At 40.8% G+C, this 27,669-nt stretch overlaps 1 protein-coding gene across 1 annotated transcript in view; it reads left to right on the plus strand.

Annotated features, from left to right (window-relative positions):
- The window catches only part of ATP9B (ATPase phospholipid transporting 9B (putative)), a 292,171-nt gene that overhangs the window by 17,578 nt on the left and 246,924 nt on the right, over positions 1–27,669 (plus strand). The window contains exons 2-4 of the mRNA XM_065397949.1: positions 6,467–6,643; positions 23,392–23,542; positions 26,569–26,682. Coding sequence (XP_065254021.1) covers positions 6,467–6,643; positions 23,392–23,542; positions 26,569–26,682 — 442 coding nt within the window. The remainder of the gene's footprint in view (positions 1–6,466; positions 6,644–23,391; positions 23,543–26,568; positions 26,683–27,669) is intronic.

The following is a 27,669-nucleotide window of genomic DNA, read 5'->3' on the forward strand; positions in this document are numbered from 1 at the left end:
AAGCCCCTAACAATATATGGTTTGCTAAGCACACAGTTGATTCTTTGACTGCATATCCTCAGAGAAGTGCTTCTCACCTCTTCCTCCCCATGAAATATGGCTAAATAAAGTGGATTTTGGCCTGTGTGCAGTATTGTCATTGGACTTTAGATTTAAGGAAATTTACTCTGTAAACTTATCAGGGGAGCAGGACTGTCTTTTACTGTACATTTGTAAAGTGCCCAATACAATGCTCCTGTACTACTTGTGGCTTCTAGGCGCTTCCATAATACAAATGATAAGGGAGTGATGTTGAGGGATGTGCTAAACCACTCCTCCTCTGTGTTTTTTGTTTGTTTTTTGGCCTTTTTCTTCTTGCAAGTTGAGTTGATGCTGTCCGTGAACGAACTTTGCAGCTGTGACTGTCCCCAGAAAGCTGTGACTCTCTTCCTTGGGTTAGGACCCGTAGCAGTATTGGGGAAGGGATGGAATTTACCAAAGGGATATATGGCCTATTTCCTCCCTGTTTATATTGAACTACATTTTGCTTCATATACTCTTTTATTTCACATGATTGATTCAAAGAAAGGACTGTGGATTTTTGTTATGTAGATATGATTTCAATAGTAGATGGTAACATGCAATTGAAACTTAATGTGCTCACTAAAAGCAATAATTTGCTTAAAAAAATAGTATGAGCCATCAAAGTTGGAAGGATATATAGATATAGGCAATGCAGAGAAACAGGTGTAATTTTCATACTAGATGTTTATATTAAAAGTTAATTTAAAAGTATTTATTGTACTGTTTCCTTTCACTTAAATCTATTTCAATGATACTCCTTACAGTAATAAGGTTTTGTTGAAAGTTGTTTAATATTAATGTTCTTTTTTTCCTTAGGAAGCCATATTTTTGTCAAGATACTTTTCTATATCTGGTTTAGTAGCATCTGTACTGTGAGTTTTGATGTCTTACATTCTGGCTTCTTTGTTCATGGTGCTTTCAGTTCTTCCCTATTTTAATAAAAGTTTCTAGGATTATACTTAATTGGTTTGTCACTCAAGGAGAATCAGAGCTTCAGGCAATTAAGTGTGCAAGAAACTAGGTAACAAAGAAATAGAGATTTTTGTCCTTATGTTGGCTATGGAAAATCCATTATTCATCATCTTATTGTTTTTAAATGCTGAAGTAAAATTTTCTAACACAATAAGAAAATTGCTTTTGAAATGGAATAAATTGCTTGCCAGTTCAAAGGCTACATTTTGAAATCAAGGTTACAAAACATGATGCTTATACTCATTATCTTCACTATGCAATGAAGCTGAATATTTAAAAGTGCAAAGCTAGATGGAAACTGATTTTTAAAGAAAATATTTACTTGCAATATGATGGTATAATACTTCTTAATAAAAAAGTAAGTATGATTAAGCCTTCAGTTTTTTCTGTAAATATTACCACATTCACAAGAGCAGCTTTGATTTCTAGCTGTGCATATACATGTATTTCTTACTCTGCCAAGATTGGGCTCTCACCCATAATTCTCTTTGGTTAATTCTTTCCTGTGAGATTTTCTCACTGAAGGAAAAATAAAAATAAAATATACAACACAGTGTGGTCAGATAAACATTTAGAGGTTGGAAAAATAATTAAGAAATCCTTTAAAATTATCATACGCAGAATATTTTAGGATATATCCTGACTGAGATTAACCTTTATACTTCATTTCGTATATGAGCTGATCCTATTTGAAAATGGCTGGCTGCCTGACAGGTTATTTATAATGTTGTATGTAATGTTGTTGTAGCCTTTCCAGTCCCAGGACATTAGAGAGACAAGGTGGGTGAGGTAGTATTTTTTTTTATTGGACCAACTTCTGTTGGTGAGAGAGAGAAGCTTTCGAGCTTAGGCTGTGTCTATGCACCTTTTAGTGACACAGCTGTCCCGCTAAAAGGCGCACAGTGTAGCCACTGTTTGTTGGCAGGAGAGAGCTCTCCTAACAACAAAAAACTTCCACCCTCAATGAGCAGCGGTAGCTTTGTTGGCAAGAGAGCTCTCCTGACGACAAAGCGCTGTTCACACCGGTGCTTTTCGTCTCCAAAACTTTTGTCGTTCGGGATGTGTTTTTTTCACATCTCTGAACGACATAAGATTTGTCATTCACGTTCCAGTGTAGACAAAGCATAGTTTAGAGTTCTTCAGGTGTGGGAAAGGTACTCCAAGGGTCACAGCTAAATACGAGGTGAAACAGATTCTTTAGCAAAAGCAGTTAGAACATATTTCAAGGGACCATTCAAGGTGAAGTGGCCTGTTAAGACCCCTCCAGGAAAAGGCAGCTGGAGGGGTTGCTGGTGGGTTATAGATTGTTGTATAAGTCTTAAATTCAGTGTCTGTTCATTTCATGATTTTTTGTGTCTAGCAAAGTTATGAATTTAAGCTCCCAGGCTTGTCTTTTGAAAGTTGTGAAGGTTTCCTTTTTACTACTTTTCTCACATACATGCTTTTATTAATTCCTGCCATGCTCTTCCTCTCAACATCTTAACATATTATCTTGTGAACAACTTCCCTACAGTTTTTAATTGTGTAGACCACTTCATTTCCCATTGATGATCAAAAAAAAATCTGTCCTCTATAGCAATTGCTTACATGGTAAACTATTACATTTTTAGCTGATTCCAAATTAAAATTTTCAGCTGGAAACCGAAGATAATAGTACTGTGTGCCCAGTTAGTTTTTCATGGAATGCCTACCATCAAATATTTCATTCACCACTATTGATTCCCATACCATAGTTTCTCACCTTTCTTCCTTCTTATTCTCCTTTTAAAGTATACTCAAAGCTTACTGTTCTGTTTTAGTTGTTTTCACCCCAATGTTAACCCCAATAATTACCCAGAAAACTGTGAGGTTATATTTAGCCACTGATTTTTCACCCAGTTTTTAATTTTCAAAATAATAACTAATAAATTCCTGGGAAATTTCAAACAAAATAAAAACCTAAAGCAAAGGGCCCTATATATCCATTGTAGTAAGATTCTTCAGTAGCTTATCTTTACTGTAGGTTGAGTAAGGCTTGTATTGTGGTTTAGAAGCCTTGGTTTGTATATTGCTTAGTATCTGAGTATTAAGAAATCATAATCTAAGTCTTAAAAGTGGGCTAGTGCTAACAAACGGTTTAAGTTTGTGTGTTGTGTTGCTTGCTTTCTTCTCCATTAGAATTTCAGGTCCTCTCTGAGCTGACTGAAAAACTAGTGAAATGGGAACATAAAAACAACAAAGGAGGTTGAGCAAACTAGTGGAAGGGACTCTTAGTCAGACTGAGGCTTTGTCTATACTGCCAATTGAATGACAAAACTTTTGTCGTTCACAGGTGCTTAAAAAAGCCTGCCCCCCCCCCCGCCAAAAGGTAAAAGTTGTTCGTTGTCTGCAGGAGCGCACTCCTGTTGACAACGCGAACCCCGCTCGTAGGGGGTGCAAGTATTTTGTCTGCAAAAGTGCCGACAAACTGCGTTTACACTGCCTGACTTTTAGCGACATGGCTGTGTCGACACAGCCATGTCGCTAAAAGCTGTGTAGTGTAGACAAAGCCTCAGTGTTGACATCTTTAAGCCGGAATCTGTAGTGTTATAGCCCCTTTCCAAAGCTTTGACAGCAGAAAAGGATTGAAAAGCAGCTGGGTTTGGGCTGAGAGTTCCCCCTTTGTGGGTTAGCTCTCAGCTTGTTACTCCACTTGGTCCTAATGGTAAAGAGCAGGGAGGTGCTCAAGCACATCAGGGCATGGCCGTAGCGCTGTGCTTGGCTATTCTCAGCTGGTGTATGGTCCCTTGGGACTCATTGCAAGCTAATGAGTGCTAGAGCAAGTCCTCAGAGCAAGATCCACCTTAAAAATGTCAGCTGTAATAGGCTTCCCCATATCTTTTCTGAGCACAGTGGATACTCAGCACTCCAGAGAATCTGGATGTTGTTATTTAACACCTTTTATATTCAGTGACCTGACATTTTTGGATAAAGAAAACTTTTGTTAAAGATTTAATATATGGGTTGAATTAAGGTGTTAAAACTTAAAGAAAATCCTGAGACAGCAGTGTGTGTGTGTGTGTGTGTGTGTGTGTGTGTGTGTGTGTGTGTAAAGAAGCAAAAAGGCCCAAGTTAATTGAAAATAACAAAAAAAAAGTCTTTTAAAAACATGACAGAGTGAATTGAACTACTGTATATAATGGCTATATACTCTACTATGTGCTATATAAGAAAAAGGGAATGAGAGGGGAAAGTAGTATGTCTGCATATTCCAATTAGAATGTTGTTGAAGCATATTTTAGGCATTCTCCTTTCTACCATACCTTAAATGAATGTGAAATGCTGTGATTCTGTGTGCTTGATTGCTTCGTTTTACTGCATATTGGGCTTAAATTTTCTGTGTGCTCTATCTCAAGTTCATTTATTTGGAGGGGGGAAAAACAACAACCCAAAGACAAAAAAGTACCATGCTAAGAGTATGGAGATACTGTTTTGTTTCCCTGTCTCCATTTTAATCTCAGTTCTCTATTCCACTCACACTAGAAATATTCATTGATAGGAATAGGATGAAGGTAGATGACAATAAACTGGTTTAAAGTTCTTGTAGAAATCATGTTGGAGTGCATATTTGTGTCTGCTTAATCTTAATTTTATTGGAAGAACATGCAGATATTTGAACACTAAATAACTCAGTTAAGCAGAAACTATTAGGTAGTTTTGACCCTCCAGACTCAGTACTTAATTACAATGATGAATAGTTATTCATGCTTACTGTATGATTAGAATTATTTTTAACTCCCAAGTGCAGTAGCTCAGGGCTACTCAATACTACAAGGGTATGTCTACACTTACCTCCGGGTCCGACGGCAGGCAATCGATGTTCTGGGATCGATCCCGGAAGTGCTCGCCGTCGACACCGGTACTCCAGCTCGGCGAGAGGAGTACGTGGCATCGACGGGGGAGCCTGCCTGCAGCGGTAAATTCGGACTAAGGTACTTCGAATTCAGCTACGTTATTAACGTAGCTGAATTTGCGTACCTTAGTCCGAAGTGGGGGGGTAGTGTGGACCAGGCCCAAGTTAACTTTTGTCAGTGAAATCAGCATACAATGCCAAGCAGTATCGTTTACAAATGTAGTTGTGTTTGGCTTCTACTTAAGATGCTAAAGCAGTTGACAGTAATTTGCCTTATAGTTTGTAAGCATGAAGTTTCCTTCATCCAATCTCTGTTGGCCATTACATCCATGGAACCTGTTAGTTTGAAATTACAGTATCTTTTGATTATATACTGTGTGTACTCCTACCATACATGTTGAAGGCTGACATAATGTTGGTTAGAATTACTAGTGTCTGTGTATTTAAGAAGATTATCTAGTTATTTGAATACTATAATTTATAAAGGCAGCTTTGTAAAACGAGGGATTAGATTAATCAAAAAAAGATTGAGTTATAATTTGGGATTTGTCACACTATTTTTCTTCATATTTTCACACCAATGAAAAGGTAATGAAAATGGAGCAAAATCTTTCAAAGTACAAAACCTCTTTTTCGTATATAGCACATATCTGGGTACAAGAGTCAGTGTTCTGCCTTAATATAACTTTTTTGTGTCATTCAATGCCTATTAAAGAAAGGACCATAATCTGCCTAGTGTACTTTTGTGATAGACGGCATAGGGGTGTCTATTGTTATTCACCGGCTATTGCAAAACGACTTTACTTTTCTTTGCAACCTTTCAAGACTTAAAATAAGATGCATGTATTTACTACAGGTAATGATACTGAATTGATATGGTATGTAGAAATTGTGATCCAGAGACAAAGGTGCCAATGGAAGTATAAGTTGCATGCTAATGAAGTGCTTCTAACTTGTACTTGAAAGAGCAGAAAGGAAAGTATCAGGAAAGCAGCTAATGAGGTTATAAGGAAATGAAATGAGAAGGGAGGGAGATACCTTTTCTGACACTGTAGTCTACACTGACACATAACTGAATGCCACTATTTGCATTTCCTCTGAATTTTTACCTACTAAATTGTTGAACATAAAAAATTATACAGTAGAACACATTTTTAAATTGGCCTTTGAAAGTATGAAGTTGGATGTCTGAAGTATTAAACATTTTTATTTATGCAGTTCTGCATATTTATACAGTGTTTGGCAAACTCTGGATAAGACATTCTTCCTACAACAGTTTATAAAACCAAGGTGATTGCTGACCAATGTGAGATGTTCCTTACAAGACAGATAGTGTAACTCAAACCAAAACAGGGCAAACATTTGATTTGTGTGAGTGTGTCGAACACACATGCGTCATATGCTAAGATTGAAATTACTTTTTATTATAGATCTCCAATATAGTGAAATCTGAAACATGTCCCTTGGATTTAAGACCAATCTTCAGAATTTCATTGATAGTTAATATACCACTATTATACCATCTACCTTTGTTTAGTGCTCTTATTTATTTAACTTCAGCAGGTACCAAGTGGAAGATGAATCCTCCCATTTGGATGAAATGCCACTAATGATGTCGGAAGAAGGCTTTGAAAATGATGAAAGTGATTACCATACTTTACCAAGAGCCAGAGTTTCTCACAGAAAGAGAGGCTTAGAATGGTTTATTTGTGGTGGATGGAAATTCCTTTGTGCCAGGTTTGTTGCATGCTGCTATTTGTTATATCATAGAATAAATTAAATGCTTTTAGTTTTATATGGATGTCCGTGTGTGTGTGTGTATATATATATATGTATGTATGTATACATTATATTATGTGTGCGTATGTATGTGCATAAAATTGATGTGGTGGTGATATTCATGTGATAAATTCTATTTATTATGCACATTTTTGACCACCTCATCTGTTTTCTGTCAGTCGGTTACTGCCACCCTGGAACTTAATATAACATTTCAAACATCTGCTGCTGTGCACCTTCCTTTTTTCTTAAATCAGCCTGCCAGAAAAAAATGTAGTGCTTTCCCCTAAAATTAGATTAAGTCCTAACATTGGTGGACGTGCAGGTGAATGAGCCGGTGATGTTGTAGCTGATCTGGTTAGGTCCTGTGATAGTGCTGCTGGTGTAGATATGTGGGCAGAGTTGGCATCGAGGTTTGTTGCATGGATTGGTTCCTGAGTTAGAGTTGTTATGGTGCGGTGCATGGTTGCTGGTGAGAATATGCTTAAGGTTGGCGGGTTGTCTGTGGGCGAGGACTGGCCTGCCTCCCAAGGTCTATGAAAGTGAGGGGTCATTGTCCAGGATGGGTTGTAGATCACTGATGATGCGTTGGAGAGGCATATCTACACCAGCAGCACTATCACAGGACCTAACCAGATCAGCTACAACATCACCGGCTCATTCACCTGCACGTCCACCAATGTTATATATGCCATCATGTGCCAGCAATGCCCCTCTGCTATGTACATTGGCCAAACTGGACAGTCACTACGCAAGAGGATAAATGGACACAAGTCAGATATCAGGAATGGCAATATACAAAAACCTGTAGGAGAACACTTTAACCTCCCTGGCCACACAATAGCAGATGTTAAGGTAGCCATCTTACAGCAAAAAAACTTCAGGACCAGACTCCAAAGAGAAACTGCTGAGCTCCAGTTCATTTGCAAATTTGACACCATCAGATCAGGATTAAACAAAGACTGTGAATGGCTATCCAACTACAGAAGCAGTTTCTCCTCCCTTGGTGTTCACACCTCTACTGCTAGCAGAGCACCTCACCCTCCCTGATTGAACTAACCTCGTTATCTCCACACTGATTTATACCTGCCTCTGGAGATTTCCATTACTTGCATCTGAAGAAGTGAGGTTCTTACCCACGAAAGCTTATGCTCCCAATACTTCTGTTAGTCTTAAAGGTGCCACAGGACCCTCTGTTGCTTTGTACCACTACTGTTGCAGACACACCCTGCAGTAGGGTCAAGGTCATTATTATTTTGATTTGGTTAATGTGAGTTGTCCCTTTAAGGTATTGCAAACATTAACTGTGTTTAGGATGGAGATCAAAGTGTTAGAGATTTTTCTGCCTGTGTCCAGAGAGTGGCAGACCCAACTGTAAAACAATAAGGCTGTCCCTTACTATGTATTTGTATGATGCCTAGCACAATGGGGCCCTGATTTCATTTGTGTACTCTAGTGAGAGCACCTACCACAGGAACCAAAATCACTTTGGTCACTGTCAATTTGTGAGATCTAGCAACTCTGTAAAATTGTCACACACAAGTTTGACGTGGGTATGGGGAGTTCAAAAGGGAGAAGACAGACCAAATTTTTATTTTTTTTTATATTTCATAATTTTGGGGCTCCACCTCATGATTTTTAAACTCTTGATATTTAAAATACTGGGCTTCTTAAAAATGCAAACATTTTTGTATGTCAAAAGTCGTTGATTACTGTTGTCTTGTTTGAAAATGTCTGAACTGTTTTTTCTCAAACTTTCAAAAATATCACTCTAGCAGAGAACAAATGTGGAAAGTTTGACTAAGTTAAATGCATATGAATAAGTCCCTGTGCTTTGGAAACCCTTGGACAACCTTTAACTACAGTATAGATGTTGCTAAGAGCTCTGACCAGAATAAAATAATGTACTTTATTAGGAAATTTGCGTGTTGTGAAGATGAATTTTTGCCTTTCCCACTTGCAACGCAATTCATGATTTAAATGCGCTTTTCCCCCCGTAGACCGTAATGTAACCAGTATAACTTTTGCTTATTTCTTTTTTCATAATACCGTTAAAAAGAAAACAGTGATATAGCAGCCGTTTTGTGGATGTAATCGTTTTCCCCTTAACTTACAAATTCTCTTCAAGCTTGTGAAATTATAATGCACATAAATCAATACTCTGGAGTTCTTTGGGCTGGATTGATTTCTTTCTCATGAGATTTACATTCCACTTGTTATCAAAAAACACTTTGTCCCTATGAAAATGGTGCCATTGAATGGCATTTCCATATGAAGTGAGGGGGATATCAAATGCTCGGATTAATTTGGGCTCTAAGATGGCCTGTACACTTTCAATTAATCTGCAACACATTTGTTATGCAGAAGCATGGGAAAATGCTGATCTTTTAAGAATGACATGACGACTGTGTTGCTTTTGGCCTGATTACTGAAGCTACCTGTTGAGTACAATAATTACAGTATGTTTTCTTTGGAGAAGTAGTTTCTGCTACTTAAAACCTAATAAGGAATAGCTAACCCTTGCAAACTATGCAGAGCTTTTATGTTATCTTTCTATTTTGATAAAAATGCTGTTTTGAAAAAGCTACTGACAAGTAAGCTTGTACAGTAAAAGTAATGAGAAGAAAATAAACTTGTTGCATTAGGGATGTAGAGTTGGATTTTAGATTTTGACTTAGAGAAACACATTTAGTATGTGAAATAGAGAGCCTTTTTAACATTTGCTGCTATTTTTAAATATAGCATTTAGTGAGTGCTGTGGGGAATTTATTTTTTTATTTCTTCAGACAAAGCAGTATAATTTTATGAACTGGGTTTTAAAAAAAGATAGTTAATGGACATACCTAAAGGAAACTCCTTCTGTCTCAACCCATCTGTTTATCGTAGTTTTTGTATTGACACAACTGGGTTGGTACACTTCTGTCTTTCATCTTTTTTTTACATTTGCCTAATTTTGTTACTAAAATTTGTAGCCAGATGGTAAAACTCATAGCTAAACCTTAAAGAAAAGGTTTCCTGTGTCTTCATAATTAGCTTATAGCATGTAACATCTTTTGTTATTTAAAATTGTGTTTTATATTTGGTGTCTCCTGGACGCCGAAACCTTTTAGTTGTTTTTCATTCCTGGGAGTATTTAGGTATTTAGTATGTAGGTCTTTACAGAGGTCAGATAAACAAAAATACCAATATCAGGAATCAGTCTTTGATTACAGTGGGGATCTCTGTTTAATCAGGAATTTCGCTTAAAAATGAATGTTATGAGATTGCCAGCAGTTCGTATGTAAGTAATCAAATACATTAATATTAGAAAAATGACTTGGCCTAGTTGTTTAATTGATGAGCCCTTAATGAGATCTACTGCACAAAATTTCTGATGACGTAGGATGTTAATTTTAGCACTTATTAAATATGAATTTTTTAATGTTTGAATACTGTCAGGTTTTGACAGACTGTAAATTTCCTCAAAGATCTGATGGATTTTGACATGCATAGAAGTCTGAGTTAATGTACTCCTAAACTGCTCAGGACTCATGATTACAAGATGGACATCTTAAAGTCTACACATGAACTGATAGGGATTCCTGTTATGGTTATAAATTGCACAGAGACTGACTGACTTTTAGTCCCAAAGTAGTAAAACTCATTTGTTCCAGAAACATTTCAAAATGGAACTGGCAAATCCATAATAATTTCCATCAGCTGAGACTTTCTTGCATCTGAAGGCTTAAAGCATGCTTATCTCTATGTGCCAATCAATACTTGTTATCAGAGGTATCTCAATTGTTTCCCAGTCACAAACTTCATTCCTGTGTCTGTACTTTTCAGTATTTACCAAGCTGATGGTCATTATGGCGACTGCCTTCAGCTATCCTTTTTCCTATCATATAATTCAAATAAGTAGTTTGAGAGCTTCCTCCTGCTCAAATGCTCTGTAGCAAGAAAGGGAATAATTCAGTTGCTTCATAGTCTGAAGCAGATACCGAGGGTAGCAAAAAGGCTTTAACATCAGAAGAAATTATACATCTAGAAATGAGGTTGAACACCAGATTAGGTACTGTGGTTTTTACAGACTAACTTCGAGAATTGATTCACACGATACAAACTTGAAGGCCAGTTAAAAAACTGAGTGTTTTCATCTATTAGTCCTAGTGGCTTATCTGTTCATCTCTCCATGCACAAAATTACTGTTTGCCATAAAGTGTTCTCTTGGAATGTAACAAAACAAGTTTCATATCCTGTAATGTTGGACTGTGCTCTAATTTTGTCCCTTGGGTATATGCATTTCTTTGAAGAAGGTATTATTCAGAGAAAGGTGTCTCATCACTCCATACTAACTGTTGCTGGAAAACTATAAGGAATAGGGGTGATCAGAAAGCAAAGCATTTGTCCCTTCCCACTAGCATGGAAATAGTAAACACGATGCATTTTTTATCATCTTATTCTCTTATCCTTCACTTGTGAAGTTTTCTGAATCTTAACCATTGTAATGTACTTACCTGTAAACTCATCAGCTGTGCTTCTATGCTAAAGTACTTCTTGTTTGTTAGCATATTCTCTAAACCCCAGTATAAATTTTCATGTTTCAAAAGCCAGATTTACTCCTTGTCCAAAATTAGACTTACTCTCTTGAGTAAACATTTCAGAGGGCACAGCAGTGTCTTTTTAAATAACTTTGAAAAGTGGGGTGATAGGTATGACTTGCTGTTGGTGTAAATCAGTTTGTCAAGTTATTTATATTTTATTGATTAGTTTTTTGAAAAATAAAAGGAGAAAAAAAGACAAAAGAAGGGAGGGAAAGGAAGGAAGGCGGGGCAGAGAGGGGAAAGGAGAGAGATCTGTTTCCATCCACTAGAGGTTAATCAAAGATTTCTAAAAAAATTAAACCAAATCTTTTAAAATTTGTCTGAGGCCCCTCTTCTTGAAACATTACCTGCTCATTAGCTGCCAGGTCAGTCAAGCTGCTGTGCCAAGCTTCTATCCCTACAGGCAACCTGCTCTTCCATTTAAGCAATATGAGTTGTTTGGCTGTAAGTACTGCTCTAGAGAACCAAGCTTTCTGTGATTTGGAGAGTTGCCCAATATAATGGGACTCTCCCATAAGGTGTGAACTAGTGTGGCTCTGGAAGACTCATGCCTACAGCATCAATCTGTTTTGGTAAAGTTCGTGCACTGTAACCTAAGTTGGGTACAGTGTGAATGAAATACAGTTTAATGCTGACTCAGCCTTAATCACACGTTGGGTGACAAATGAGATCCAGTCCAATTTAAGCTTAAACAGTTTCTTGTAGCATTTATTTTGTATGTTTTACGACAGTACTGTCACCACCCATGAATCACAGATACATGCAAAAAAAGGAGAAGGCAAGAGAAATAACTGATCAAGTTACCTCTAAAGGGGACAGGGTGACTTTTTCAAATCTCTGGTCTCTGCTGTGTTCTTCGCCTGTGTCTTCTCCACTCTCTTGTCAGTCACAGGCCCTCTCAGAGGTCCAGAGAGGCCCGAGCCACTTCCAGCTTTTGAGGCCCCTAGCCATAATAAAAATAAAAAATGACGGCACATGAAAACAAAATAAGGCACCAAAAAAACAGTGAAACATAATTTAAATATTTTTTTATTTAACAAATGCTTTTCTAGACTTTTTCTGTGCAAAAAAATTGTCTTTTACCAAATTACATCTCTTATGTGCTTAAATTTGCAGCTCTAAGCTGAGAGTGTGTCTCATTTTGGTCCGATACGGATGTGCAATAAAACAAGTTGCAAAACTTATCAAATGCCAAAAAATTAACAAGTGTCTAAATTTGAGGCTCCTTTTGAGCTTGAGGTCCAGGCCAAATGGCCCTCCTGGCCCCCCTCTGTTTGGCCCTGGTCAGTCACCCTGTTCCATAACTTTGCCCTGATTCAGGCCTGGTCTACACTAGGCTTTTATGTCGAATTTAGCGCCGTTACATCGAATTAACCCTGCACCCGTCCACACCACGAAGCTATTTAGTTCGACATAGAGCTCTCTTAAATTTGACTTCTGTACTCCTCCAAAACGAGAGGAGTAGCGCTAAATTCGAAATGGCCATATCGAATTAGGCTAGGTGTGGATGGAAATCGACGGTAATAGCTCCGGGAGCTATCCCACAGTGCACCACTCTGTTGACGCTCTGGACAGCAGTCCGAGCTCGGATGCTCTGATCAGCCACACAGGAAAAGCCCCGGGAAAATTTGAATTCCTTTTCCTGTCTGGGCAGTTTGAATCTCATTCCCTGTTTGGACAGCGTGGCGAGCTCAGCAGCACTGGCAACGATGCAGAGCTCTCCAGCAGAGATGGCCGTGCAATCTAATAGAAGGAGGGCCCCAGCATGGACTGATCGGGAAGTCTTGGATCTCATCGCTGTGTGGGGCAATGAGTCCGTGCTTTCAGAGCTGCGCTCCAAAAGACGGAATGCAAAGATCTACGAGAAGATCTCTAAAGCCATGGCAGAGAGAGGATACAGCCGGGATGCAACGCAGTGCCGCGTGAAAATCAAGGAGCTGAGACAAGGCTACCAAAAAACCAAAGAGGCAAATGGACGCTCCGGATCCCATCCCCACACATCCCGTTTCTACGAGGCACTGCATTCCATCCTAGGTGCGGCCGCCACCACTACCCCACCACTGACTGTGGACTCTGAGGATGGGATATTGTCCGCGGCAGGTTCCTCGTCGGACATGTTAGCGGACGGGGAAGATGAAGAAGGAGATGAGGAGGACGAGGCAGTCGACAGCGCTGGCACCGCTGATTTCCCCGACAGCCAGGATCTCTTCATCACCCTTACCGAGATCCCCTACCAACCGTCCCCATCCCTTACCCCGGAGACAGAATCAGGGGAAGGATCAAGCAGTAAGTGCTTTAAATATCTAAACATTTATTTTTACAAGAACTGAAATATTTATAATATTAACAATGGCTGTTTCTTAAAGTGCTTAAATATGTAAACAATTATCTGCAAAAAAACTGGAATATTTACAATAGTAACAAAGGGTTTTTCATGATTTGTCTGCCTTAGGCTCTTCACAATTTAGTCCCAAGTATTTAAAATTTTTTTTACAATGTCCGGTAAGTCATGGTTATGCTGCCCACGACGCTCCACTCTTTAGTCCCAGTGCACCTACGCGAAAATCCGGTCAATATGGCCGGGGATGGAGGCGAAATCCTCATAGGAGAACTCCTCGTAGGTCTCATGAAGGTACATTTCCAGCCTGTTCATCAGGTTCCTGGGTAGGGCGATCTTATTGGGCCCTCCGTGGTAGGACACGTTACCGCGCCACGACACCATCAGATACTCTGGTATCATTGCCCTGCAGAGCATAGCGGCAAACGGCCCGGGTTTCTGAAGGCTTTCTCGAAACATCCTTTCCCTCTGGGACTCCGAGATCCTCAGCAGGGTGATGTCGCTCATTACGCCCTGCTTTGAATTAGGGAGGGGAATGTTAGTATTGGGACTGCTTTACAGCCACGCGGTGGAGGGAGAGGGGCAGCATACAGGGATCTTTCCCTGGAACAGCCGCGAGGGGGTGGGACAGGGGCATAGTTCATGCTGTCCTGATTGCTGGCAGCAGAGACTGGCATTGCTTTCAATGTGAAAGGAGGCCAGTGCTACTAGTACAGTTTTAAGCAGCCAGAAGTCTACGGCTTACCATGATTGCACGCTACAGAAGTTCAGGTGTCCTGCCACGCTTCTCAGATAACTGCAAGACCACTGCAGGACCCCAGGCACTGAAGGCGAGGGCCGAAAATTCGACCTTGTCCTGAGTGCGCATGTGAGAGGTGCAGTGCATGGTCTTGTTCAGAGAAAGACTAGGTTCTTTGTACACAACTTCATTTATCTGTCTCAGGAATTCACTCCATTTTTCCCATTCACACAGACACATCTGCGACTGTCTCCCAACCCAGCCTGTCAGCACACTCCCAGAGGCTAGCGCAGATTAGGAGGAGGAAGAAGAAGACGCGGGAGGACATGTTCTCAGAACTAATGAGCTGCTCCCGAGCCCAGGCAGCCCAGCAGACACAGTGGAGGGAGAACTTGTCCCAAATGCACCGAGCAGTCATGGAACGGGAGGAGAGGTGGCGTCAGGAGGACCAGCAGGCTACTGAAAAGCTGCTTGGACTTCTGAGGGAGCAAACGGACACGCTCCGGCGCCTTGTGGATGTTGTGCAAGACCGGAGGCAGGAGGACAGAGCCCCGCTGCAGTCTATCTCTAACCGCCCTCCCCCGCCACCAAGTCCCACACCCCCCTCACCCAAAGTACAAAGAAGGAGGGGCGGCAAGGGCCGTTAAAACTTTCAGTCAACCCCTGCAGACTGCTCTAGCACTAGAAGGCTCTCATTCCCCAAAATTTTAAAAGTCCTTTCCTACACACCTCACAGAAGCCCCCGTGCAAGTTTCAACCCCCACGTTTCATGTCTGGTTCATAATAAAATATTCGTTTCTGTTAATTACTGTTTCCATGATTTTATTTTGGAGGAGAGTCTGTCTGAACGAGGGGAAGGGGCATGGTAATTGGACAGGACAGTCACCTTTACCAGGGTACAGAGGCGGGGTCAGGTCCAGGATCAGGACACATACCCAGTGCAGTGACTAGTGACCCTGTTCAATATGGGAGGTGGTTTTCATGTTCGGGGGGGGGGGGGGGTTGCTCTGTGACTTTGTGGCGGGGGAGGGCAGTTACAGATCTAATGCATCACAGAGCCCCGCAGCAGGGGAGCTGTAACCCTCCTCCCCCTGCCAGACAGTCACATAGCCGACACATACACGCTGTCCCGCCCAGGAGGGCTCTGTTGAAACAACCAGTCCACCATTGCGGAACCCGTCATTCCTGGAGTTTAGAAGCATCATTTGCATCACAACACTAAACCCGCACCCCGCCACAGTCTGCGTCCCAGGTTTAAAACATTCCCGCGAAAACAGTAATAAAGACAACGGTGTTCATTAACAAAACAGAACAGATTTTATTCTTTGGGAAGGGGGTGAAGGGGGTATGTAACTGGAGAGGATAGTCAACGGTAACTGGGTAAAGAAACGGTGGCAAGTTCAGGTTCTGAGTCCACAAACTTAAAATTCACTGGTGACCCTGCTCAGTCTGGAAACTGTCTTTCAAAGCCTCCCGGATGCACAGTGCGTCCCGCTGGGCTCTTCTAATCTCCCGGCTGTCTGGCTGGGAGTAATCAGCAGCCAGGCGATTTGCCTCAACCTCCCACCCCGCCATAAAGGTCTCCCCCTTGCTCTCACAGAGATTGTGGAGCACACAGCAAGCTGCAATAAGAATGGGGATATTGGTTTCGCTGAGATCACAGCGAGTCAGTAAGCTTCTCCATCTCCCCTTGAGACGGCCAAAAGCACACTCCACCACCATTCTGCACTTGCTGAGCCGGTAGTTGAACAGTTCTTTTTCTGTGTCCAGGGCGCCAGTATAGGGCTTCATGAGCCAGGGCATTAGCGGGTATGCTGGGTCCCCGAGGATCACTGTAGGCATCTCCACATCCCCAAGAGTTATTTTGTGGCCCGGGAAGTAAATACCTTCCTGCAGCCGTCTAAACAGATCAGAGTTCCTGAACACGCGAGCGTCATGAACCTTGCCCGGCCATCCAATGTTGATGTTAGTAAAACGTCCCTTATGGTCCACCAGTGCTTGCAGCACCATTGAAAAGTAGCCCTTTCGGTTGATGTACTGGCTGGCCTGGTGGTCCGGTCCCAGGATAGGGATGTGAGTCCCATCTATAGCCCCACCGCAGTTTGGGAATCCCATCGCGGCGAAGCCATCTATGATGGCCTGCGCGTTTCCCAGGGTCACTACCTTTGACAGCAGTACCTTCACGATTGCCTTGGCTACTTGCATGACAACAACCCCAACGGTAGATTTGCCCACGCCAAACTGGTTCGCGACTGACCGGTAGCTGTCCGGCGTTGCAAGCTTCCAGAGGGCTATGGCCACTCGCTTCTGGACAGTCAGGGCTGCTCGCATCCGGGTGTCCTTTCGCTTCAGGGCAGGGGACAGCAACTCACACAGTTCGAGGAAAGTCCCCTTCCGCATGCGAAAGTTTTGCAGCCACTGGGATTCATCCCAGACCTGAAGCACTATGCGGTCCCACCAGTCCGTGCTTGTTTCACGGGCCCAGAATCGCCGTTCCACAGTATCCACAAGACCCATTGCCACCGTGATGTCCTCGGCACTGGGTGTCGTGGTTTCAGACAGGCGTGTGCTACTCTCGGAGTTCAGGTCCTCACCCCGGTGCCGTAGCCTCCTCGCCTGATTTCTCTCTATCTGCCTCAGTGAAAGGTCGATGATGAGCTGCGATGCGTTGACAACGGCCACAACTGCAGCGATGGTCGCAGCGGGATCCATGCTCGCAGTGCTGTGGCGTCCGCGCTGTCACTGACCAGAAAAGTGCGCGAACTGATTTCCCGCCGGCGCTTTCAGGGAGGGAGGGCGGGAGTGACGGTTGGATGACGACAGTTACCCAAAACCACCCTCGACACATTTTTTTACCCAGAAGGCAATGGCGGCTCGACCCAGAATTCCAATGGGCAGCGGGGACTGCGGGAACTGTGGGATAGCTGCCCACAGTGCACCGCTTCCAATGTCGACGCTTGCCCCGTTAGTGTGGACTGACAAAGTCGAATTACTGTCCTTAGTGTGGACACACACGTTCGACTTTGTAATATCGATTCCACATATTCGATTTAACTAAAATCGAACTACTCTCGTAGTGTAGACATACCCTCAGTTACCAAGTTACCTCATTTCTGTAGCTATCTATTCTGAACACCTGGCTAAAATGTTCTTATGCATAAATCACAATAACTAACCTAAACTAATACATTTTTGCTTACCCTACTAAAACTTACTTTTATTTGTCTACTTTTATCTGCTGTTAATCCTACTGGCTCCATCCAGTTGTTTTTATCTTACTGGCCTGTTTTTGTGGCCTTTGTTTTTTACTTGTTAGTTTGTCTTGGCACCAGAAGTAAACAATTCCCTCAAGACATTCTGTTTCACCCTGCTGTTTACACAGTTGAAGGTTTTACAAAGCAAGACACAAATCAGGTTTCACACAACCCTCAAGCTGTTTCAGTTAAGTTCTGAAGAGCTGCATCAGCAGAAATGCATTCAAAAGCTAAAATTCCTTTCTTTTCCCATATTATATATAATCATTTCTATAATACCATTAATTACACGTTTTCCAACATGTAGACCAATAGTATAGTTTTAGTATTGAGTATTGTATGTTTTCTTACTCAGGTACTTAGGGACACCTCTTAATTAGGGTTACCATACGTCCGGTTTTTCCCGAACATGTCCGGCTTTTCGGCAATCAAACCCCCATCCGGCGGGAATTGCCAAAAAGCCGAACATGTCCGGGAAAAATGCCGGCCAGGCATTTCCCCTCCCGCGGCTGCTCTGCTCCTCCCCTGACTCTTTGGCTCTGTTTAAGAGCCGAGCCGCCCGAGCGCTATGGGCTTCAGGCAGCCCCCTTGCCTCCGGACCCCAGCCGCCGGCCGGGCACTTCCCCTCCTGGGCTCCGGCGGCGCAGGGTCCGGAGGCATGGGGGCTGCCCGAAGCCGGTAGCGCTCGGGCAGCTCGGCTCTTAAACAGAGCCGAAGAGTCAGGGGAGGAGCAGAGCCTCCGGCCGCGGCGGCTCTGCTCCTCCCCGACTCTTCGGCTCTGTTTAAGAGCCGAGCGCTATGGGCTTCGGGCAGCCCCCATGCCTCCGGACCCTGCGCCGCCGGAGCCTGGGAGGGGAAGTGCCCGGCCGGGGGCGCAGGGTCCGGAGGCATGGGGGCTGCCCAAAGCCCGAGCGCTACCGGCTTCACGGTTTGCCGGGCAGCCTCCAGACCCTGCGCCCCTGGCTGGGCGCTTCCCCTCCCGGGCTCTGCTGCGCTGGGGAAGCGCCGGCCGGGGGCGCAGGGTCTGGGGGCTGCCCGGCAAACCGTGAAGCCGGTAGCGCTCGGGCAGCCCTTTTCGCGTGGCTGGGAGTGGGAGGGAGGAGGGGGCGGGGTTGGGGCGGGGAAGGGGCGGAGTTGGGGCAGGGCTGGGGGTGGGGAAATGGGCGGGGTCAGGGCCCCGTGGAGGGTCCTCTTTTTTTATTTGTTAAATATGGTAACCCTATCTTAATTCAACGTAAAATGATAATCAATATTATGTGTGTCTGCTCATTTATGATTTTCAGCCTTCTATTTATATAAGATTTCTAATGTGCCAGTCACTATCTACACACCATTTCCTTAAATGAGATCCATGTCAGTTTTACACAGAGTGAGCATGAGCTAGCTGTCTTTCATCCATATTCTGTTTTCCATTGGACCAAGGAAATAGCATTGTCTTTGTTGGAAGACCGAGGATTGTAGAGCTTTGTTTTATTGATGGCATGGCAGTCCGTGTTGTCTTAGGATCTCCCCTAATGGTTTTGTATCATAGTATCATAGGACTGGAAAGGACCTCAAGAGGTCATCTAGTTCAATCCTCCAGCACTCATAGCAAGACTATATAGATCAGGGCTGGCCCTAGCATTTTTCAGTCTAAGCAAACTGCAGTATTTATTTTGATTTCTAAAGCAGGACGATATTTTGCCATTACTTAAATAGCATATAAAGGTAAAAAATACAATCACCCCGATAGCCCTACACTCTTAACAAAAATCCAGCTGTAAATATGGAAGTACACAGTAAAGGGGTAATCAAACTTAACTCTGCCCTGTAGTGTCACCATGAGGGGAAAAATATGAAAGAATCTATTGTCTTTAGACATTTAATCTAATCTGGGATCACAAAGAATAAATGTATGGACACAGCATGGTGTCAACAATCACAGCAAAGTAAAGGTTATTTCGGTGCATAAGTATGTATTTCCATACATTTAATGTGTAGGATTTCTTTAAATGTAGCCTTAATTCTGAATTTCCTTTGTTTGTACTGCTTGTTTTTGGGATAATTCCAACATCCCTCTAATGGGTTTACTGTTGAAATTACTGGTAAATGCTCTCAACCTTAGCTCCATTTTAATTTAGTTTTTGGTCTTAAAATAACTGTCTGTCCTTATCAGTTCCAACATTATAAGGCCAACTACATTCAGTTTCATTCATAAGTGTACCTGGACCTTAAATGGAAAGGTCTATCAATTCGTTGGATGGGATGCATCCCATCCAGAAAAATGGTCAGTCCTCCCTGCTTCTTGTATACTGGTACTGTGCTTCCCCAGTAGTTTAAAATTATATTTGTAAATGCCTTAAGGCAGACAAACTGTGGCCCGTCAGGGTAATCCGGTGGCAGACTGCGAGACCGTTTGTTTACATTGACCGTCTGCAGGCACAGCTGCCTGCACCTCCCAGTGGCTGTGGTTCGCTGTTCCCGGCCAATGAGAGCTGCAGGAAGCGGCGGCCAGCACGTCCCTGCGGCCCACGCCACTTCCCGCAGCTCCCATTGGCCGGGAGCGGCGAACCACGGCCACTGGGAGCTGTGCGCGGTCATGCCTGCGGACGGTCAATGTAAAAAAACAAATTTCTATGTGCAATTACCTTACTGAGGTTTGTGTCCTTCCTAATGATATCAATGGTTTTGTACTGCTCAGTTAGCTAAATATCACAAAATGATTTATATTATTGCTATGCCTGGGAGAGAGAACTAGGTGTCACATCACTGAGTCTGGTAAGTTTACTGCATAGATGTTTTAAGAAACATGGTCCAGTTCTATAAAATACGCTTATATGGCATCTTAAAAGCTACTTGCAAGTAAACTGAAGTTCTTCCTGGGTCTTTGTGCATTCCATCTTAAGGGATATGGCACTCCCTAGTATTGAGTCCCAGAGCAGAGTATCCCCATGTGTATGGAGTGCTGCCCTGACCTTAGTTCCTTCTTCTCTATGGCAAAGAACATTAGGAACCTTCCTACTTTTCTACTTAGCAGATCTTCTCCTCCATCCTGCATAATTTAGTTTAGCCTTAGTTCAGTACCCCTTCTTCTCAGGAAACAGGACTCTTTTTTTCCCTCCAGGGCTGGCATCAACCTAAAAAACTTCATCCCTCCTACTCGTCCTTCCATCCAGAATGAAATGCTCATGTGCACTGTTTAATATGTTTGGACGAGGCCCATCGTCCTCCACTGAGGTTAGAAGGTCATCTCCTATATTGAACCTTCATGTTGCCTTTTTCGGTGCAGGACCTCACTTTCAATGTGCACTCCTTTTGAGTCAGGGGAGAAACCTTACCAGCCTTCTCCCTCTCTACTACCTCATCTGCCCTCTGCAGTTCCCTCTTGAATGGAGAACTCCCTATAGAGGTCAGATATTTTTTTTTAATTACCACTGTTATTCTCCATAAGAAATTTTTTAGTGTTTGTTTTATAATTATGGAGGTGCTGGCCACGTCTCCATAGTCGCGGTTGAGTTGTTTTGCACTTAAAGATTGGCTTGGGCATTTTGGCTTGGACATTGGTGCATGAAGGTTTCCCTCTCCTGTCACTGCTGCCTTGGCTCCTTTTTGCCCTGTGGCACAGCATTGCCAGGGATCCAAGACAGGAGCTCAGGAGGAGCCCTTATCACTCGCAGACATTGGGATTCAGGAACTGGGGGACTGGACTCTCCCCTGCCTCACATTCACACAGGGCTAGTCTCACTAACATAGCCCTCTAAACTAATAAGACAATTGAGAATTAAAGGTCAAGTTTGCTAGAACACTTGGGTGAATTTGCTCTACTGTAGTGAATAAGAGAAGCTTATACCTAGGCTTAACACTGGTGTTCCCTGGTTGCTTTGGTATACCAGTGAATCTGCTCTTTAAAGTTTTATATGCATGCACACACGGTCTGGAGTTTTTAATAATTAAAAAAAACTATGGAAATTGCCGAAGAAAAAACTCAGTTAAATTACTTAGCTGTACTTAAGTATCAGAGGGGTAGCTGTGTTAGTCTAAATCTGTAAAAAGCAACAGAGGGTCCTGTGGCACCTTTAAGACTAACAGAAGTATTGGGAGCATAAGCTTTCGTGGGTAAGAACCTCACTTCTTCAGATGCAAGACGTGAATCTGAAGAAGTGAGGTTCTTACCCACGAAAGCTTATACTCCCAATACTTCCGTTAGTCTTAAAGGTGCCACAGGACCCTCTGTTGCTTTTTAGCTGTACTTGCAACTTTAATTTCATTTTAAGTGTAAAACATATTACTGGGATGTTGTAATGCTCCCCAAACCCAGTATTTTTGACCGAGATAATTCAGAGTTAAGATTATACTTAGGGATGTCTAAACAATATATTACTGCACAGCAATTGGGTGTAAATCTACAGTGCTCCAGCGTGTCATACACTGTCTGTATGGACTCTGTTGCTGCTCACTAAAGTTCCCTACTGTAAACAAAGCACAGTAGGGAACTTTCAGTGCGTGGTAGCAGGTTTCACACAGTCAAGTAGTGTGTGCCATGCTGGAGTGCTGTAGATTTGCTCCCCAGCCTGCTGTGCACTAACTCGCCATGCAGACAAGACCTTAAAAGAAATTCGAAAATGCACAGAAGCAACCTTGACCCCCTGCTTTGTTAGAAATACCATGAGGTGAAAAAATATGTTTTAAAAATTAGGTTAATTTAATCTGGGAAAGCAAACACTAAAATGTCTTGATTGTAATCATCTGGTTATTGCATACCATCATTCCAAGGCAGAGTTAAGGTTGTTTAGATACCTTACTGTACATGCCTACTTTAACATGCTAGGATTTCTTTTAAATGTAACTATAAAACTGAATTTCCTACTACAATGTACCTTTAATGCGTTTTACCCTTGAGAGTACATATCAGTAACTTAACTCCATTTTAATGCAGTTGTTTTGTGTGGGAATATGTTATTGTATTCCAGGTTAGAAGTTGGCTAGTATGGAACATAGCCAGCAATTGGCAGGGAGAGAGCTGAGACTGAATGAAGGAAAGACACAACTGCATTAATTAAGTGAAGGGATTTTTAGGGTATTAGGTTTGAGACAGCTGTGGTGAAGTAATTACTCCAGCACACTAAAAAATTACTGTCCTCTGAAGAGTTGAGGGTGGCTGCCATTAGAAGAAGAGGAGAATACCATCTGGAAAAGCCCTGTTTTTTATGGTTATACTTTGGATGCTCAAAGCTACCATTTTTGCTTAATTCAGTCTGGTTTCTAAACGAAACAAAAAGCCTGGGTTCATCAGTCAGTTGGACTTCTAAACCTGCTAGCAGTGAGCCCTACTTGTTCATGGCTCGGGTCATATGATCTGTCACATTTAGACTTAAAAAATATATATATATTTTTTAAGGAATATGTGTAGCAGCATGAATGAGTAAAAATCTCAGCAGAGACCGTAACTAAGCTGTATTTCAATTACAGCAAAAAGATTAGTTTTTAAAAATCAAAATCTAGAGTTCATTTCCCTGAGGGAAAGTGAGTAACAGATAAACAGCAGATTTATCTTGAAAAGCCTGCTGTTAAGAAGGTGATAGCAGCAACACATAATTTTTACAGGTAAGGCTAAGTATGAGAAATACTCTGCACCTGCACTAGATATTGAAACCATCAACTCTTTATTTATGATATAGACATAGGCCAAAATTTCAAACCTGAGGGCCTAAATATATTCTCCTAACTTCAGATTTCCAGGTTTGAAAATATTGGCATAATGCATAGAATAGCTTTTTTTAAAAATTAAACCATATATTTCTTGTTCTTTACAGTTGCTGTGACTGGCTTATAAACATTTGCCGAAGAAAGAAAGAGCTAAAAGCTCGTACAGTATGGCTTGGATGTCCTGAAAAATGTGAAGAAAAATATCCAAGAAATGCTATAAAAAATCAAAAATACAATTTCTTTACATTTATACCTGGGGTAAGGCTACTAATAATTGCTTGAAAGTGGGCTTAGTTTATGCCCCTTATGGCGTCTTAAAAAAAAAAAAAAAAAAAAAGGTCTGAAGAAATAGATATTCTTACCTACTTCATACTTTCTGTATTTAATTTCTCATTCTCTTTATTAGTGATGACCCTTACATGAGTGTAAGACTTTTTGTTTCTAATCTCACTGTATTTTCAAAGTGGCCCAGATTATAGAAGTGCAATTTGCATGTAATTCAATGAGTCATGTAGCTAGAATTCCATGCAGCTCTCTAAAATTCAGGGATAAATGTTCTTTTGCATTTCTTTATTCCTCACTAGAAGTTATAATCCTCTCTGTGTTAGCACAGCTGATTGTGTGGAAATGATTATTTTGTCACAGAGGGTTGACTTTAAATGAGGAATAAATAACTGAAGGTTCATGCTCTTATGCAGAAGTCTTTAACAGCAGTGAGTGCGTATAGTAACATATAATAAATATAAATAAAATAGTGAAAAAATTTCCATTTAAATAACAGGGCTTGGTTGCTCTTAAATTATTTTAAGGACAATGTTAACAAGACCTAGTTTAAAATTAATGTGCTGTCTTTTCAGATCTGTTTTTACATATTGTGGTTTTAAAGTACAGAATTATTTTATACGTTGAATGCACATTTTAAGTACTTTTTGCTATTGCAGACTGGAATGTTTGCCATTTTATTTAAAAACAAAGGTCACAGTGTGGCTTTTTTATTGTTTTTTGTTATTTAACAGAGTTGATTTCAGTGAATTCTTTGCCTTCAGTGTTCATTCTTTGCATAAATTACAAATTGACTTTACAAATGTTTTGAGTAGCTGTTTCATTGTTTTTTTTTTAATTTCTTATCAGTTTTGCTGAAAATACAACTTTTGAGGAGAAATGTTTCAGTGACTAAAGTAAAGGATGTTAAGCTTTAACTAATACATTTTTCATTTGTATGGAGTCCTTTTTTGTATTAACAAATTGTCTTGTAGGTTTCAATACAGAAATGTTTTATCCTTTGAATTTAAGGAATTGAATATAATCATACCTGTTTTATATTGAGCCTATACCTCTAACCACATTCATCCAGTAGCTGGCAAATGCTTGATATCCAATATGTCTCTTTATTAAAACTCAAAAAAGTAATGGCTCCATAATTAAGACCTATCTTTTGTCAGGGTAATAAAATGTCAATTACCTCATGCAGATAAATATTCTCTTCTTTATTGAATCAGTCCAATTTTTTCTTCCTTGGCTTAAATTATTAAATACTCAGATTAGTTACACAGTGTATACTTTCATAAGGGTCACAAAGTTCATTAAGTATATGGTAAGCTATTGATTGTTGTGGTTAAAAATATACATGTATATTACTAAGACTGTCACAAGGCATGTTCCTGATGCCTGTAAAGGTGAGCCGTATTTTACAGTTACCTGTTGAGGGAGATAGCACAGTTCAGATTCTTTTCCTAAGAAGATATGGTACTTTGAAATGTTTTATAATTGCACAGTAGGAATCCTATTTTGATTTTTTTTTTTTTTTTTTTTAAAGAAGAGTGGCAGTTTTTTAACTGTTAATTTATGCTAACGGGCACTTTAAATAAACCACTGGTGAGAAGAAAAAAGCTAATCACCCTGCCGAGATTAATTTGTGAAATAATTCAAACATTTTAGACATCAAAGGAAAATGTTTTATTGTGAACATAAACACAATATCACTCCAGCATAGCTATTTATCATTTTAACAATTACAGCACTGTACAGTACTGTAAATAATTTATGTAACTTTTCTCTGTAAGCATTAATAGTATTCATAAGTTAATAATAAATGTTGTACTTATTGAATGACTTCTGTTGAAACTTCCATAATGTTGTAGTGCATCTGGCACTTAGTTGTAATTGTACTATTTGCAATCCCACCACTGGCAAATATGGGTATGGTTTATTAGTTTCATACTGAAAATAAATATATTTGGAATAATTTACCGAGCAAGATATTATCAGTGTTTTACTTTGACTTAGCAGAGCAAAAAAACAAAATAAAACAAAAAACACTCAAAATATTGCTTTGAAATATTTTCTCATGAGAACCTGTGTTGTATCATGTATATTGTAATAAATATGGACCTAAATATTAAAGCTTCTAAATTTTACTTTATGGTCATCTTGTTACATTTACACAAGGCCAAAAAGTGTCTCATAAAATTTTCATGTCCTCATGACTCCCCTGAACAGTCTTGTTCTCATGTAATTTCTTTATTCTGCCTATGAAGATATTTGCTTGGAGAGGGAATCTGAAAAGAGGGAACAAAGGTAGCTGAATACCATGTTCATGCTCACTAGTTCAGTTCCCAGTATAAATCAGCAACCTCAGGTCTATTGTACCCTATAGTAGCTAATAACTATTCCCAGAGGCTTTTCTGCCTTCTGTGGCTTTTTGGAGCACAGTAGTGTTTTCAGCCAGGATGCTGACATACTCCCTGTGTTGGGACCATGGAGTTACTGATATGCAAAATTAGATCACCCAAACAACCTTAATTTTGCTTTGTATTGATACCATGAGGAAAAGAAACTACTGTCTTTAAAAATCAGTTTAATTCAAGTTTGGACCACAAACTCTAAAATGCCTTAATCATAATTGGTTTTTGAATGTTGTTGCTGTAGGACAGATTGCAGATAGTTTGAGTTAATTCCAGGGCAAACCATTTTACTGTAATTTAATCCAGATTAGATAGATGAAGATATACTAGAGATTATTGAAAATAATACATCTTGAAAATTCAGTGATCGTTATGCCTGTGATTGCTGCTGTTTATGGGTTGTGGGGGAAAGTATTTAAGTAATTTTAAATGATTTTCTCTGTACATAATGGTTCCTATAAAAAGTGATAATGAACTAATTTTATTAACTTCATTATACTGCGTGTTTATACTTATGGAAAAAGTAACATTTTTTCATGTACATTCCTGAAATAAAATTTTAAGTAATTTTTTCTGTTTTTCTTTTGTTTTTCATTTTAGGTTTTATATGAACAGTTCAAGTTTTTCTTGAATCTCTATTTTCTCGTCGTGTCCTGCTCACAGTTTGTACCAGCATTGAAAATAGGCTACCTGTACACCTACTGGGCTCCTCTGGTAAACAAAAAAGCTGATATGAGATAGGTTTTAATATTAGTCTGCTTTTGATTTTAGAATTGTATTTATAAAATTTAAAAATTTAGATGCTTATGTTCTAATATGGGGGGGAGGCGGCGGCGGCAGGGTGCTCAATTGTTTGTTTAAACTATTATGGGCACATGTTCTCAAAAGTATTTCTTGCTCCCCAGGAGCTCTGCAGCTCCTGTGTGAACTACTTCCTTATCTAAATTGTTAGTACTCCCTGTCTAGCTGGTGGTAGATACTGAAATATGAAACAAAAACATCAGTTTTAGTACAGAACATTTAGTACATTAACTAATTTTGTTTTTGACATTTTTATCAAACACTGACTGCAAAACTGATATGTATAGTATTTTCCGATGTTCTGTAGGTTTCATCTGTATGAGAGGGCACAGTCAGAAGTTTAAATTCTTCCATCCCTGGAATGTCAGAATCTTCACCATTTTCTGTCTCCACAGCAAATGGAGGCAGATAAGATCTTTGGCTCTTTTACTCAGGACTGCCCCTCAAGAAGAACTATCCAGAATTCTCTTCCTCCAAACTATACAGATGGCAGAATCAAGGTCTCCTTTTGTAGCAGGACGCTTCACAAGATTTAAAAAAATAACTACATTTCTCTCTGTTTCTTCATTGGCTTCAAGGTTATTCTCCTTGTAACTGTTACAATCCCCCCCCCCCTCCACTTCCACACAAAAGGGGGTTTCCAAGGAGGATTTAGTGGGTGGCATCTCCCTCGGGATACAGCTGCATTACGACCTCCAGGTATAACTCCCGGCTCGTGTAGGCATACTCGCTGTAGCTCAGAGAGAGCTAGAGAGAGTATGAATAGCAGTGTACCCATGATAGCATGGGCAGGGACAGCTGTTTTGAGTACGTACCCACAGGATCGAGGTGGGTTTGTACTCGGCACAGCAAAGCTGTGCTGCCATTGCCTGTGCAACCATGGTTATGTTACTTTTTATA

The sequence above is a fragment of the Emys orbicularis genome, chromosome 2, assembly GCF_028017835.1.
Source record: "Emys orbicularis isolate rEmyOrb1 chromosome 2, rEmyOrb1.hap1, whole genome shotgun sequence".
Lineage (NCBI taxonomy): Eukaryota > Metazoa > Chordata > Testudines > Emydidae > Emys > Emys orbicularis.